This window comes from Schistocerca piceifrons, chromosome 7, assembly GCF_021461385.2.
Source record: "Schistocerca piceifrons isolate TAMUIC-IGC-003096 chromosome 7, iqSchPice1.1, whole genome shotgun sequence".
NCBI classification, from domain to species: Eukaryota; Metazoa; Arthropoda; class Insecta; order Orthoptera; family Acrididae; genus Schistocerca; species Schistocerca piceifrons.
Genome location: NC_060144.1, coordinates 410,362,847 through 410,380,374, shown reverse-complemented (window position 1 = coordinate 410,380,374; position 17,528 = coordinate 410,362,847). Strand labels below are relative to the sequence as shown.

Below are 17,528 nucleotides of genomic sequence, written 5' to 3'. Positions count from 1 at the left end.
AACAACTCTGTCAGAGAAGATTGTGTAACTGTGCTCCAAGGTTCAACCAGCTGTATGGGCAGTTGCTCCAACCAGGTCTTTTCCCGCCTCCATTAATCCCGCCGCAAATGGTTTCAAAATATTGGCAATGTAACACGCTGAAGTCAGCATCTGATGAAAGAATATGGGGAAAATAATGCGGCATGCAGTGATGTTTCGTGGAAATTATGCTCATTGTCCACTGCCCAGACCCAGTGATCCTGTTAGTTGACATGACCACTCTGGTGAAACCAGGCTTCATCAGACATAAAGAACAGATCCATGTGCAAACCATTCATTGTTATCTGAGTTAATTGCCACTCAAAAAACAGGTGGTGCTGAGGAGCATCTGCTGGTTTTAATGCATGAACAACAGACACTCAGTAGGGATGCATGTTCAGGTCCAGGTGGAGTTTTCATTTACATGATCGACTTGATATGTCGGTCTCTTGCGACAGGTGTCAAGTTGATGTGATAGGACTCTGAAGCATTTTGTGGTGAACTGCAGCCACATTTGCTGGTGTGTGGGCCTGTTTCAGATGTTTCTTTGATTTGTTCAAAACAGATCCTGTCTGGAACAATTTTTGGACTGAACACTGCGTGGCACTCTTTCCTGGCACTTTGACACCATTAAGCTTCTCAACAAACAACTGACCACACCGTTTCCATAATTTTGTTATCACATAACTTTCCATAATGAACACCCACTGCTCCACTGTGAGTACTGCTGTCCCCTTTGCACTGCTCCACTCACACTGCATAGAAGTCTGCTGCCTGGGAATTGAACCAGTTGGTAATGCCATTATTGAGTTCATTGTCGTTTTGAAATCATTGTCCTCCCAGCCAGTTCTTCAAATGCAAGAAGAGTAAATAGTCACTTGGTGCAAGGTTATTACTGTATGGAGGATGATCAGAAAGTTCCCAGTGTGTATCACGTGGTGGGCGTACATGTGATGTGTGCATCACAGGGAGTGGTTAGATGCAACATTTGTGTCCAGTCGTATCCACTCACCTGGGCCACTTTTATTTGCCCAACCCTGTAGATATGTAGTAAAATACTAGTGTCAATAAGAACCTTTTCTCAAGAGCTTATTTTATTATGACCAGGACCTTAGTTTTGGAATATGCTATGTAATTGTTTTGTTATGAGTGGTAACAGAATTGAATATCTGACTGCACACTGACATGGTGACTGCTACTACATCGGCCAAACACTACACGCTGTGGAGCAACACTCGACGGAACATGAGAGATGCTTACATCTTCACTACTGTGAAAAATCAGCTGTGGCAGAACACTCTTCAGAAAATTGAGACCGAATTCTATTCAATGAAATATTTATCGTTATGATGACAATGGTATTTTGGGACAGCATCATAAAAGGAGCAGTAAAAATCAAAGTATCTTAAAGCATCATCAACAAGGATGGCAATTTGCAGCTCAGCACAGCCTGGGATCTGGTCATTGTGAGGTTGAAGCAGGTGTGATGGGTGCGGAATGAAAATATTTCCACTGTTTGCAAGGAAGAGTGCACCAGTGACGTCACAGCCATCAGTGCAGCTATATAATGGCAAGGTTATGGTGACACACCATTCATTTACTGCTTGACAATGGCAGAGGAGAGCTTGATCGAAAGTTCATCAGGTTTTAACCACCAGATGTGGCTGGAAGCCTGAGAAGCTTTTATTAATTCATATCGCTGTGAGACCATGCTTTCATACTTTATGGATTGTTGTCCCTTTTAATAAGGGTAGTCGGTCCAATGCGATGTCCTACAGGCCAACCTGACAGATCTCAATTTAATGAAGACTTATGGAACTGAATGCAGCTACTATAAAGGCATTCTATAGCTCTCAGAACCTTGAAAGGCCCACCCACACATCTTTCACTCTCAATTGGGGAAGAAGGTCAAAAGCAAATTAAAAAAAGGGCCGTCTGGGTTTCTCCAAAACCAAGACACCAAGGAGATGATCTTTTTACTTAGGATGGCCGTTCAAGGACATGGACAGAAAAATTAGTTTTCATGCTGCATTTTTCAGCGTGTCTACATGAACAAGGTAAAATAATTCCCGGATTTCCTGGTTGAAAATACACTTTCTCCCGGATGAAAAAACACTTTTTCCGTGTTAAGTGAAAGTATACTTTTTCTCGGCACTCATCAATCCTTTTACGGTTTATGGTTTTATACACCGGCGTAGAATTTCCCGGCACTTTAGAAAATGAAACTCAGGGGCAAAAACATGTTTTGCAAAGATCTTTGATGTGTAGCAACATACACACTGCATATTTTCGTGTTACGAAGGAATAAATTCGAATTCCACCAAACACCGCATGTTACTTTCCGAAGCATTAAAATCAAGATTGTGACGCACTTTTGTAAGCCAGTCACAGCTCATGTCACCTGATCTCGCCAGCTGATGACAGCATTTGACACGTGATGTAGTCAGCCAATAGCAAGATCACTCTTAAGTAGCGCGAACACACAAATAACAAAAATTAATGGCTTAAATCAATGTACAATTGTTGCTACAAGAAAAGCAAAGCTATCACATATAATATTGGTCTCTAAGATTAATAAGCTGCAAGAGAAGCTAAGCTTCCACATATATTGTTGATCTTTTTTGCGCTTCATGCATCACATAAATGTGTCAGTAAAATTTTTTAATAACGACGTAAATGTCTGATCTTCTGGGCTCGAAATTCTTCATATGGTTGTCCCCAAAGAGTTGATTTTTAAATGAGAGTCAAACGCTCTGTGAAAAATTCCCGGAAATTCGTCGTACACTCTCTCACATAGTTTATCTTACATAAAAGCAAATTTACTTTGAAAGTAACGCTTTTAAAAGCAATACTCGCAATATTTTTCCGTGACCTATTAGAAAGGTACATTTCAGAAGTTGCCAGAGAGCGCCAGATAACAGGCGTCACTGCACTTGCGCAGCTACGATGACGCAGGAAGCCCGCATGTTTGTACGTGTGAAACATTAAAAGATCTTGCATTAAAATGAATCTAATGTAAAAAACTGTCATGTCACACTCATTGGAGGCAATTTGTTGTTAAGAATCTCTGCACAGTCTTCCTAAAGCCTTTGACACACTTTGCTGTTAGCAGACGCTTGTATGAGCACTGTGTTTTGTTGTATATGGCGCATTTTCTTTGCGACTTAAGTTTTATTTTCATGTTTTTCTCTCGTTCATGTGTTGCTGCACTATTATTCCGCAGAGGCAGGATACAATAAATTTTTTTGTTAGAGTATTGGTTCTTACCAGTCAAAATCACAAAAATTTAAATGAAAACTAAAACAATGAAAAATTCCCGGAAGTCAAAAGGATTCCCGGGTTTTTCCCGGTTTTCTCCCGGATGAAAAAATTCCCGGGTTTTTCCCGGATCTCCCGGTTGTCCCGGGACATAGACACCCTGATTTTTTTGCCTAAAGCAGGGAATATGGTGGGTACCAGATCTGCGGCATCCATTACAAGATTAGGAATTCGTCAAGGCTATAGCCTTATTTCCCAGTTCTACATAATGTGCTTCGAATGTAAGACGTAGGTATGTAACAGCAAAGTAAAAAAACCAGACTGTCCAAAATTGCCAGAAGGAATAGCAGCCCCTAGCAAAGAAAATGTCCAATCTAACACAGATGTTTGCAAGGAACAGTTGAAGAAGAAGTAACTATTGGTAAATACCAGATAAACCAAAACTATTATTGTGAACAAAGGGAAGAAATGCTTAATATCACAGCTGAAGAAAAGCCACTTGCACTGGTTTGTAAATTTAAACATTTGCACCATCTACGTACAGTTGGTAAGAGAGATGTCCAGGTAGGCACTATTCAGAAGACGTCATCATCAGGATAAACAGAACTGTTGTTCTATGGTTTGGAATGTGGAACGTTAGGTCCCTTAATCAGGTACGTAGCTAGAGAAATTCTAAAGGGAAATGGATAGATTGAATTTCGACACAGTGGAAATTAACGAAGTGTGGCAGCAGTTCTGATACTTAAGGGAGACAAAAATTTGCTTGTGATTAGGGACTGGAATTTGATACCTGGAAAAGGAAGAAAAATATTGGGAGAGCATCGATTCAGAGAAAAGAATGAAAGAGAAAGCTACCAGGTACAATTTTGCACAGACAATAATTTAATCTTAGCTAATTCTTGGTTTAAAAATTATGAAAGAAGGTTGTATACATGAAAGAGACCTGGAGACCAAGGAAGGTTTCAAACAGACTGCATAATGGTAAGACAGAGATTTCAAAACTATATTTGAAACTAAAAACACTTCCAGGAGCAGATGTTGAGTGTGACCATAATTTATTGGATATATTGAAAATCTTTAACAAAAAACGTAAATAACGTGAAGAACCTGCAACTAAATTGAATATGAAATGTATTCTCCAATAGGAAATCAAGCTAGTGTTATTTTGAGTAAAAGAATGGTTTAATAGAAAAATACAGAATCCAAGCAGACTTATTTGTCAACCCTGGACCTGTTACAGAGGATTACACTATGCTTCCACTGGATACTGAAGCCGAAAAAAGGTAAGTCAATCTCTTTTACTTTGTTGTGACAGTCTTACTTTTGGTCTAGTAAATACATGGTGTTGCACCAATATGTGGTTGGTTTACTGTGTTGATGAAATATAAACTAACAAAGGTAAATAGCATCACAGACTTTGAGAAGAATGTAATAATATCAATTACAAAGTAGGTAGGTATGAATATTACTGAGCTATCAGTTTAGAAAGTCATGTTTGCAAAATACTGACATGAATTATTTACAGAAGAATGGAAGAATTGGTAGGAAGCCATTCTTGGGGAGGATCAGTTTGGGTTCCAAAGAAATGTTCAAACATATGACACTATGCTGCTCCTACAAACTGTTTTAGAAAATAGGTTAAAGAAAGGCATACCTATGTCTGTAACCTTTCAACATTTAGAAAAAGTTTTTTTGGCATATGAAATTCACATTGGCTATAATACAAAAACAGTTTTTGAAAAAAGATAAATTTGTTACCATCTAATATAAATTAGGAAGTCTTTTCTGAAAACATTTGTCTCAGTGCAGCCTTGTATGGAAGAGAAGCTATTCAGACAAGAAGAGAAGAAATTCTTTTGAAATGTGGTGCTACAAAAGAATGCTGAAGATCAGATGGGTAGCTCAAGAAGCTAATGAAGTACAGAACTGAACTGGGGAGGGGGAGATATTTATTGCACAACTTGACAAAAAGAAGAGACTGTTTGATAGGACCTATCCTGAGACATGCAGGAATTGTCAATTTGGTAATGGAGGGAAGCATGCAGAGTGAATATTGTAGAGGGAGAGAGTACCATGGAGAGTTGCATCAAACAAGTCTTTGGACCGAAGACACAACAACAACACAAACAACAACAAATACATAACAAAAAGAAGGGCAGTGTGAATGGTGATAGATTTGTTTGGCCCATGGGATATGTTGACGAACATGAACTGGCAGACATCTGAATACAGATGACAAATATCCCGCAGTCCTACTTGTAAATTTCCAAGAACCACAGTTAAGTGATGGATATAGGAATATATAACAGCCCATAAGTAGCATTCCCACAGAGACCACGAAGACACAATCATACTATAGCACAGATTAGCAGTGGATGGTTCAAACTCACATCCGTCCATCCAAATTTAGGTTTTCCGTGATTTCCCTAAATTGCTCTATGCGAATGCTGGGATGGTTCCTTTGGCATATGAAATTCACACTGGCTATAATACAAAAACAGTTTTTGAAAAAAGATAAATTTGTTACTATCTAATATAAATTAGGAAGTCTTCCCCATCCTTGACACAATTTGAGCTTGTGCTCTGTATTTAATCATCTCAATGGCAACGGGACATTAAACGCAATCTTCCTTCGTTTTTACTGTGGCACAGAGGCACTGAAGAAGTCACTCTAACAATGTTCCATATCTGAATAGGATGGAAAGATCTCTTAATACATGAGGTTATGAGAAGTACCCTCTGCCACAAATTTGACAGTAGTTTGCAGAGTAGGTATGTAGATGATATTGTAGATGTATACAGTCATTCTGATGAATGCAGTAAATATGAAGCATACTTATTATTTGCCTAATTTAAATGGTGGTTGATTATCTTCTAAGCTATATGTGGATCACATTCAAAAACAACAGTTTAAGTGATTAGAAATTAAATTCCGAATAATTCCCTGCTTCAAATACATCAGTTTATTGACAAGTTTCACAATCCACAATTTACATCATTCCTGGTGGAATATAGTTATCTTAGCGATTTTGAAGGAGTTATACACAACTGAAATGATATAACTGATTCTAAACCTGTATTTACAATCTAAAACACAGTCTTTTACATTTCACTCCTCCACTGTGGTCCATCCTCCACATTTGATGGTTTACCTGCAACAAACAATGAATGTTACCAACAAAATTATCAGGAGTCGTCAGTTTGAACTATATTAACAATTTAATGAATGGCAAATTAGCCATATAGTTTATTGCACATCAGTTCACAGGAAAATGAGAAATGGAATCCAAAAAGTTACTCTGTCGCAGTTTAAATCTACGGACACCTGAAAAATCCGCACCAAACCAAAAATACTTAGGACTCTTTTTTTTTACAGACCAGATGCTCTGCCATAGTGGCCTTATACCAGTGACAGGTGTCACACAGACACCACTAATCTACAAGTTCTTTAGTACTGCCTTATAACAAACAGTAAACATTTTACAAATGTAAATATTGAGATCGATTTATTAGGCAGCAGAGGAGAGCTGGTCACTGGATTTGCAGTTAACCAGGAGTATGTCAGTGTTTCGAGTAACACATTCTCTCCAGTTATGTTTGGTATAAATGTAAGAGCCAATGAGCTATCAGGACATGGTCAGAGCAAATGGAGGCAGCAATGATTTGGCAACAAACAGCGGACAGACACTGGTGCTGTATGTTTTAACATACTCCACATACAGAGAACCAGGTATGTTGAAGTTTACATATATTTACAGATTCTTCCTGAAAAAGTTGAGAATATTACAACATTTTGTAACTGTAAAATAAATATTTTTTAGATATTTGAAAATATGTCTTAGACATGTAGTTATTGAAAGAGAAGATGACCAGAAAACAAACTTTATTTGGTCTGTATGGGTGGCCCTACACCAAAGGTAGAGGAACGTCCAGCCTTCATAATCATTTACAATGATGCCACAAAGTTTATTACAATTACGAGGCAAAAAATAAAGACATACTGAAGTACAAAAAGGAAAGACTGCACATGAAATATTTTTAAGAAACCTGTAAGGAAATGTATTTAAAACTTCAAAGATAACAGTGGGCGTTTTTGTAGGACTGCAAAGAATAGTATATACTAAAACATATTTAAAATTAGTTTTCTTGGTGTACTTGTGGTGGGCTTCTCTCAATAATAAAATGCTTCGCCAAGATAGGAGACACACCTACTCTACTGACATGTTGCACAAAGATCATACGATTGAAAATACAGCCCCATGTGAAGTGAGAAAGATGATAAATCAGTACTGAGTGTTGCTGAAATTGTTGGCTACAACCACTGCTACATGCCTCAGCATTGAGTCATGGAGGCTCCGAATGTGATGTTTGGGTATTGCAATCCAAGCTGCTTCCACATATTGCCAAAGTTGAATTGTTGTAGCAACGACTGATGTATCCCAGGTCAGTCATTCCACAATCACTGACCAGATATTTTTGATAGGGAGATACTGGGAGAACAGGAGAGGGGGGGGGGGGGGGGGGCAAGGCAGCAGTGCAATCTGATGGGTGATAAAGAAGTCTTAACACTGCGTGCCATGTGTGGCTGTGCATTATCCTGTTGCAGCGAGGCCATTGTCAAGCTCCGTAGGTATGGAAGGACAAAATGCTCCAATATTTCAGAAATGTAGCACTGGCTGTTTAACGTACCGGCAATGAGTACTAGGTGCTGCGGGAATGAAATCCAATACCATCCCAACCCATAATACTGTATGCAGGAGCAGTAGGGCAATGCATAAGGTAACAGTTCAACAGTTTCTCAATGTCTCCAGACTCTAATCCAACTACTGTGGTGGTGCAGCTAGAATCAGGTTTCATCAGTAAAAACAGTATCTTTCCATTCGCTTGTCTATATCCATTGTTCATCGCACCATTGCCAGCACAAACGCTTATGGCATTGGCACAGTTGTAAATGCAGCAATGGACACCTTGCAGGCAATCCAATCTGCTGCAAACAACATCGAATAGTAAGAGTGGACACTGCTTGTTGCAGAACAGACTGAATTTGTTGAAATATGATTCATGATGTGGCAGAGTGGTTCATCACTGCCATGTGCACAATGTGCCGGTCATCACATGTAGAGGTGCAACAGGGTGGGTGCAAAATAAATAAATAAATAAGCTCAGCAGGTCTGCCATTCCTCCCTGCATCCAGTGGATCCGCATTACAGATGCTTGGTTCTGTCTGACAGGATCACTGATTTTTCTGAAGAATAATCTGCAATCCCCATAAGCAACTATTCTTCCTCAGTCAAACTCTAAAACATGTTCAGAACTCACTTGCTGTTTTCCGAAAGCTTACTGAAGCTGCTTACACAAAACAACTGCACAAAACAACAATTCCAGTATGTCCACATGGCCACCTGTTCCCCATGCAAACACATGCTGCAAATTTCACCTGATTTGGATGCTACCTTCAGGATGTTGAATTTTGGGTGCCCAGGAGTGTATTTAGTGCTTTAGTGTGATTAATTTGTAATACTTTTAGGTCTACAATGACTTTCAGTAATTAGGAAATAGCTGAAAACAAACTAAGTCACAGAGAGTAATGGGCAGCAGAACTAATCTGGAAATACTATTTGGGAGCAAATAAATAAATAGATAAATTTTAAAAATTACTTTCATCAGAAAAAAACTAATTTGAGACCTGTATCTCTGTGGTTTAAAAAGTTATAATAACACACTGTTTGCTATTTTATGAAACCCCAGTGACTATTCATCAAACTGAAAACTGCTCGAACAGTCCACGGGTGTACTGCTGGTCCATAGTGTGCAACGGACATAATATTTCGGTGATCAGATATGTCGCCATCGTCAGGTGCACTGACGAACTGAGCTCCTGAAGGAGGGCGACCATCTTAAGTCCCCTCCTCCTGTGAGGCATTCCCTCCACGGTCCGCACCCGCGGCGGCAGTCACTGACAAGGTGACGTTGGCGCCTGTGGTGGCGTTGGCGTAATTGCCTTGTTCGCCCTGGTCGCCTCTTCATTTTCTTTGCTAAACGTCTTTTTAATTAGATACTCGGTGCTGGTTCCCATGCCTTGCTGAGGTTATAGCCGCAATCTCGGTTGATGAGTCCTTCCCTGGTACGAATTTTGATAGCCTCTCTAACAACGTTGTCCCAGTATTTAGATGTCTGTGCCGAGAACCTGGTATGTTGGTAGTCCATTTCATGATTTTCGGACAAACAGTGCTCAGCGACCGCAGACTTGTTGAGGTACCTAAGTTGAGTGTGCCTCTGATGTTCTCGGCAACGATCTTCGATGGTGCGCACCGTCTGTCCAATATAAGTCTTCCCACACTGACACAGAATCTGGTATATGCTGGCCTTCTGCAAACTGAGATCATCTTTGACACTTCCCAATAATGCTCGTGTTTTATTGGGTGGGCAAAAGACAGTTCCTACTCAGTGTTTCCTCAATATTTGTCCTATTTTCCCCGATAGTGTGCCACTATAAGGTATATAGGCAATGGCTATCTCTTCCTCCACGACATCTTCCATCTGTACACACTGTACTGTAGAGGTGGGGCAGAGAGTGCATCTGTATGCCATTCTGAGTACCCGTTTTTCCGGAATACAGTTTTGAAGTGTTCCAGCACATTGGGCAGGCTCTCAGCATCAGAGATGGTGCGCGCCCTGTGCACCAGTGTTTTTAGCACCCCATTCCTCTGCAAAGAGTGGTGGCAGCTATCTGCTTGCAAATACAGGTCAGTATGTGTTTTCTACCTGTATACCACGTCGCCCAGGGTACCACCCGCTCTTCTTTTGAGATGTATCGCACCGTGAAGAAATTCGACAAGCTGCACCATCTAAGGAGCCTTTTGCTAAGTGCTCGAGCCTTTTGCTGAGTGCTCTTGCTTTTCTGAAGAGATGTCGCGCCGATCACGTTGTGCCAAACTTTGCTAAGGTCACGCATCACATTGATTCTGCAGCAGCTAAGGGAATTGAGAAGTGTGCTAGACTCGCCTTGGTTCATGAGAGGGTGCACATTACCAGCCACAGCCTTGAGTACAACTCCCAGGAACTACTTAAACTACATCTACAACTATCCAATCATTTTAATTCCAGGACCTGAGACTGGATTGATGGTGTCACCTGGGTGAGCACCAATTCTGCACATAAGAAGGCCTCGGGATGTCAGGTATCTAAATTCACTCGTCTCTCTGACAAACCACCGCTGGAGGCCCCACGCAAGATGGTCATCAATCTCATGGACATTGAGCTGACTGGGGATGCAGTTTCTGTTCTGGAGAAGGGACTTAATTTTGGTAGCACACCTAGGTTCACACTGGTAGCAAACATTGTCAGTGCAGTTGAACAGATTGCTGCCTGACTACCACTGGAAGCAGCTGAAGAAGTATGCCAGGAAACCTGCTGTGCTCTGACAAGAACTAAACTGATTAAGTCGAATATTACCAGCTGGGAGAGGGCAGCCATTCAAGACCTGAGACAGAGCCCTGAGATTGTTGTCTTACCGGCTTACAAAGGCAGTGCTAAGGTTGTTCTTTCCCATAAGGACTACATTGAGAAGATGCAGAGCCTGCTAAATGACGAATCTTACAGGAAGATCAACGATGACCCCACCAAGAAGGTGGAGAACAGGACTAGGACTCTTTTCAAGGATGCAGATTTACCAGAGGGTGCTGTCACGAAATTGATACCTGAAGGACTTGTACAGCCAAGACTTTATGGACTCCCTGAAGTCCACAAAGAAGGGCTGCCATTATGCCCAACTGTCAGCAACATTAAGGCACCTACATATATGCTGCCAAAATACCTGGCAGAATTATTAAGCCCTTCTGTGGGTAAATGCCCTCATCATGTTCGTAATTCTGTGGATTTCGTAAAATGTCTTGACAATTTCAAGCTGAAAGACTCAGATATCCTGGTGAGTTTTGACACTGTTTCATTATTCACCAGGGTGCCTCTTTGAGAGTCAGTTGAGCTTCTTGCACAGAAATTTGAGGAGAAGACGACTGACCTTTTCAGGCACGTTCTGACTTCTACGTATTTTCTCTTTAATGGAGAATACTACAAACAAACAAACAGAAGGAGTCGCAATGGGGAGCCCACTCTCACCTGTGGTAACGGATTTCTATATGGAGTACTTCAAGGAGGAAGCTTTGGCATCATCCAAATGGAAACCTACTAGTTTTCTCCGTTATGTGGATGACACGTTCGTGATCTGGCCCCATGGAAGGGAGAAGCTCCTAGACTTCCTTACACACCTGAACTCCATATACCCCAACATCAAATTCACTATGGAGCCCGAAGCAGAAGCAAGATTACCCTTCCTGGATGTCACGGTCAAAGAAGAGCGGATGGCACTGAAGTGCCTCGAGAATTTTGGGGTAAATTCTAGAGACCCTTGTATTTCCACCATCTCGAACAAGCGTTATTTTAAAGATGAGTGTGGGTAAGTAGAACTGTGTCTACTGTACCACAATTATGTGTATGCAGGACATACGTCTATTGGACGGATGATGGGCGCAGGCAGGTAGTTGCCGAGACCGCCTAAGAAGTTACACGTCCAGCCCAAGGAATAAAAGCGCCGTACTTCATGTGACATCAAACATTATTGTGTGAACATTTGAATGTTGTTGAAAGAAGAGAAGAGACTATTACTTATTCATTCATTCTCTTACTATCTTAAGGTCCAGACAGTTGTCTTGTTAAACTATGAGATAATTTTGAAACTGTATTTATTGAAAAAGTAATTAATTGTTTCTGATGTTAAAAAGACATACAGAAACTTACTAAACGTCAATATTCATGTGTCAAAGGATCGAAAGAAGCTCAGTGTGTATATTTGCTTTGTCCACTCTAAGTGTACAATAGCTGTTGCATAATTAATCGATTAGCTGCTAAAGTAAATCGTCACATCAAAACTGCCAGAACGTGGTGACCAAAGTGAGCAGAACATGAAAAGGAGGATTTTTTTGAAGAAGATTGAGATGAGAAAAAGTTGCAAGTTGCCATAGCAACATATAAAAACAAGACAAAAAATTGGTCTGCAAGATTTGATTAAGAAGATTTGGTTGTGGGGAGGAAGCTAACCTCACACACGCAGTAACCAGCCGACGCAGTAAACAGCTGACACCAACACAGTAACCAGCCAACACCGATGCAGTCGCAGTAATCTGCCATCGTTGCTGGTTGCTGTTTGAGTTACTGACTTCACACCCACCGATGCCGACGTCACGACCAATATTTGATGCTGCCAGTGCCTGTGCGGTTCACTGGTGCTGTTTCTACACCTCACCGACGCAGCCTGCAATCCTATGCTAGGTGAGCTCAAGATAATAACTATTGGAATGCAAACAAGGGTGGTCATATTTACAGATTTTTTTTTTAAATGATCAAGAGATCGAAAGAAATTAGGACTATGGAGAAGGAACAACAACCTACAGAAACTGTAGAACCAGCCATGGTGGTGACAGTGACTAAGGTTATGCCAGACTGGGCTGAAGTAGCAAATTTAATTAAGGGGCTAAGTCTGAAGTTAGACTCGGTGAATACTCAGTTAAATACTAAGTTAGACGTACAGAAACAAGAACTAAGTGACCAAAATCTTTCTTTAAGTGAGAAACTAGAAGCACAACTAAGTGACCAAAATGATGCTTTAAATGAAAAACTAGAAGCACAGAGTGCTACTTTAAGTGAAAAGTTAGAAGCACAGGGTGAAGCTTTAAATTCTAAATTTGAGATTTTAAATGATAAAGTGGAAAATTTACGAGTAGATTTAAAGAATGAATTAAATAATTCTTTAACTGTACAAATGAATCAAATGTTTACCAACTTTAACCAAAAGCAGGATGATCAATTTCAGAAGTTGACCCAGAGATTAGAATTTGATATTGAGGACAAGTGTACCAATATAGAGTCTGAATCTAAAGAGAAGTTAGGGTCATTTCAAAATGTGTGTAATGTTACATTCGACGCAGTGAAACAGAGATTACATACCTTAGAAGATACCATTGAAAGACAAGACAACCTGATCCCTATTGTCCAATCACAATTTGCAGGGGTCAACACTCGTGTAGATGGGGTAGAGAGAAATTTTAATGAGAAGCTAGCAACCTCAGACACCATAAATACAAGCGGTCTGGAGGAACAGATAGAGGAATTAATCGACTAGAAAGTTGCAGAGAGGGTGAAAACAGACAACGTTCCATCACATTTAGCACGAGAACTTGATACTAAAAAAGACATAGACGATTTGTGGAAGGAATTTAAACTTATCCAGAATAAGATAGAGAAAGGGGTACCTTCACAGAATGTAGTGTTGACTAGTAAAGTGGTAATTGTTTTGGTAAGGGGAGACTTTCACACAAAATGTAATGAGAAGTGCTAGTCTGCACTAGCTCAAGTGAGGTTAACAGCAGATCCATGAGATAGGGATGGAGTCACATTATTCTCCAGGGACATTAACATTCTGTGTTAACGGGCGGAGTGACGACCCTCGGATCATGAGTTGGGTTCGGTGTTACTTCCATATTCATTTTCCCACACTGAATTTTCTTCAAGTCTTATACTATCCTGTATTCTGTTCTATCCTCTTATACTGTCATGTATTTTAGTACTTCAGCATACTCGTCTTGACATGGTCAGCAAGCAAGAGTTGCAGCAAATCACTAATATCAAGGTCATACTGATTCTTGTGAAGGTAGCAGTAAGTGATCTTGTCATTATATTCAGTCTTACTTGTTTTAAAGGCGCTAGGATCCCCACTTATATAATCACCTTGATGGATTTGTTGTTGTATCGAGTCAAGACTGAAACATTTGGTAATACCTTGTAACATGTAAGTCATACGCATGCTCCGCTCTAGTCTCAAGGTAAAACTAAATTGGTAGCAGGCTCCGCTCTAGTCTCAAGTTAGAAGTGAAATGGCAACATGCTCTCCTCTAGTCTGGAGGTAAAAGTGAATTGGCCGCATGCTCCAATCTAGTCTCGATGTAAAAGTGAGTTGACAGCATGCCCCACTCCAGTCATCAAGGATACCGAATCCGCATATAGTTAGGTCATATTTTTGCCTAGCCAACCAACATATAGTTCGGTCTGATTCAGGCCTAAACTATTGGAGGATACAATATAATATGAATATTTCTATATTTACAATGATATGAATGATACAATACGGGGTAAGAGGAAGAATGAGATATTTGTGATGATATGATACATAGTTTCTGCTGAGGATGATATGATACATAATTTCTACTTATGATGATATGAGACATAGTTTCTATTTATGATAATATGATACATATTTTTCTACTTATTATTGAATAATTTATACCTTTTGCAAAATGTGGTATGAATGGGGAGGGTTCATATAAATTTTGAAATGGGTGGGTAGTGTAGGTACAAACATGACTAACACTACACACACACACACACACACACACACACACACACACACACACACACACACCACACCTTTCAAATGACCCTCGCAGACAAGTGTGACTGATTCTTCACCATTTGCCGTTCCATAGGAGTTGCTAAGATCTTTCTTTGGGGACTTCAGAGGTGAAGGAGAGAATGTCCATTCTGCAGGAGATGTTTAACATCATACCTCCTCCGGTTTCTCACTCAAGTACCGGTGAAGTGGGGATCCTGGGAAAGGGGGGGTGGGAAGGGTTTCCTGTCTTTGGGGCTATCTTCTTTCTCTTCTTCAATCTTAGCAACCATTTCTACTTTTTTCTTTCTTACTTCTCTTTTGAGTACCAATTTAACTTTCCCTCTGTCCATATGCATACACTTCTATCGTTGAAGTCCTCAATTTCCGTGGTTTATATAACCTTCAACTTATTTTCCATACGTTGGCCAAAGAACCAGACTACACGACTACCCATATGCATACACACAATGAAACACAAAGACACACACAGGAAAGGTACAGTTTAAGATAATGTGGGAACGGTCGTGTTGGAGGGAGAAAAGTGTGCACATACTGGTAGGTATGCCCACCTGGTTATGTGAGGTGATGGTTCCACATCATGTATGTACAGGGATATATTTATATATGTAACAGCTAAGAGTATTTATGGTTATGATGATGGTATTACACTAGTACACACTACAGGAGAAACATATTGTGGTTCGTTATGCTACAGCGTATACTTAAGTGGACAGAATTGGTGTCACTCTAACGACTATTCCGACAAGTTGTAGGATAATGGGACAAGCAGAGTATAGAAAGTATTGAGAAGCGAGTGTAAGGACTGAAGTAGGATGTTAATTTCTCTAAGAGGTATTCGGATTCTCGGATACATAAAGATGTATGCTAGGGCTATGGACGATGAAGCCTACTCAGGAAGGAGAAGGAGGGCGCACCCAGCATTGATTGGATGGAAAAGGGCAGGTAGGCAGACCCCGGAAAGCCTGACCTATACTGTGCAGGCAGGGGTACCAAAAAGGGGTAGACCTGTACCACAGTACATTACGAATTTGTTTAAAGGGGCGTACCTACCAAAACAGAAGGAGGAAGTGCTTTCATAGTATCAACCCGTATGTGAGGTATAGGTACTGTGCCTAAAGGAAAAAGGCAGTATCATGCAAAAGCCACACATTTTGTAGAGATTATTCTAAATCCATACTTAAAAAAAGTAGTACGCGAAGTAAGAGCAAACAACAGCATGCGTTTGGGTAATGCACACTTGGAATTTACGATTGGAAAGGGAACAGGAAGATTCCTGTCCATACAAAGTTTACACTGATTGAAAGGTCCATGATTATAATGGTATTAACATGGAAAAGGAAAGAGAGCTATACACGAAATACCCGACGGCTAGAAAAATGTTGTATAAATTGATGGAACGTAAAGTAATATTGTGTGTACACAATATTGATGTATATAATAAACATGTATAAAATATCGTGTGTTCAAGCTATGGGGAGGGATATGTAGTGCCTCGAGAATTTCAGGGTAAATTCTAGAGACCCTCGTATTTTCACCATCTCAAACACACTGTATTTTAGAGATGAGTGTGGTGAAGTAGAACTGTGTCTACTGCACCACAGTTATGTTTGTGCAGGACGGACGTGTTTCAGATGGATGATCGGCGTGGGCAGGTAGTCACCGAGCCCGCCTAAGAAGTTAGAAGTCCAGCTCAAGGAATAAACACGCCGTACGCCATGTGATGTCAAACATTATTGTGTGAACATTTGAATGTTGCTGAAAGAAGAGAAGAGACAATTACTTAATTACTTATTCATTCATCCTCTTACTTTCGTAAGGTCCGGCAGTTGTCTTGTTAAACTTGGAGAGATCTGTAGACTTTATTTATGGAAAAATAAATGTGATAGTTTCTGACGGACTGGAAAGCATTGAGCTTACAAAAAATGTTTTAGTTGTATGAAAACTGTTATGTGTGATGCAAATACAGTGAGATTGTGTTCAAAGTATTCTCGAGTGTATGGAGTTATTCCAAAAGTATAAAAAAAATATTCCTCCAAAGTAGCATCTTATCTTTGGAGAACTTGTGCAGGACATCACAGCCGGCTATCCTGAGAAGAAAATCAGCAAAGCAACTCTAAGTAAGTTCAATACCCAAGGGGGGGGGGTCTTGCACACCAGTACTACATGGCCACCCTTAATCACCAGAAACCGCCAGAGCACACTGGGCCACGGGGAGTACAGGAAGAAAACGCACACTGACCTGTATTTGCATGCGGATAGCTGCCACCATCCTTTGCAGAGGAATGGGGTGCTAAAAACACTGGTGCACTGGGCGCGCACCATCTCTGACACTGAGAGTCTGCCCCAGGAGCTGGAACACTTCACAACTGTCTTTTGCCCACCCAATAAAAGACAAGCACTATTGGGAAGTGTCAAAGATGATCTCAGTTTGAGGAAGGGCGGCATATACCAGATTCCATGTCAGTGTGGGAAGACTTATATTGGACAGACAGTGTGCAACATCAAAGATCGCTGCCGAGAACATCAGAGGCACACTCGACTTAGGTACTCCAACAAGTCGGCGGTCGCTGAGCACTGTTTGTCCGAAAATCACGAAGTGGTCTACCTATTTACCAAGGTCTTCGTACAGACATCTAAATACTGGGACAGCGTCATTAGAGAGGCTATCGAAAGTCATACCAGGGACAGACTCATCAACCAAGATTCACGAAATGGACTACATATTTACCAGGGTCTTGGCACAGACATCTAAATACTGGGACAGCATCGTTAGAGACGCTATCTAAAT

The 17,528-nt window shown here is 40.6% G+C and overlaps 1 protein-coding gene across 2 annotated transcripts in view; it reads right to left on the bottom strand.

The window, feature by feature from the left end:
• Positions 1-6,216: 6,216 nt before the first annotated feature.
• The window catches only part of LOC124804747 (putative helicase MOV-10), a 317,343-nt gene continuing 306,031 nt past the window's right edge, over positions 6,217-17,528 (bottom strand). For both annotated transcript variants that reach the window (XM_047265048.1, XM_047265049.1), the window contains exon 20: positions 6,217-6,428. In XM_047265048.1, coding sequence (XP_047121004.1) covers positions 6,379-6,428 — 50 coding nt within the window. In that variant the 3' untranslated portion in view covers positions 6,217-6,378. The remainder of the gene's footprint in view (positions 6,429-17,528) is intronic.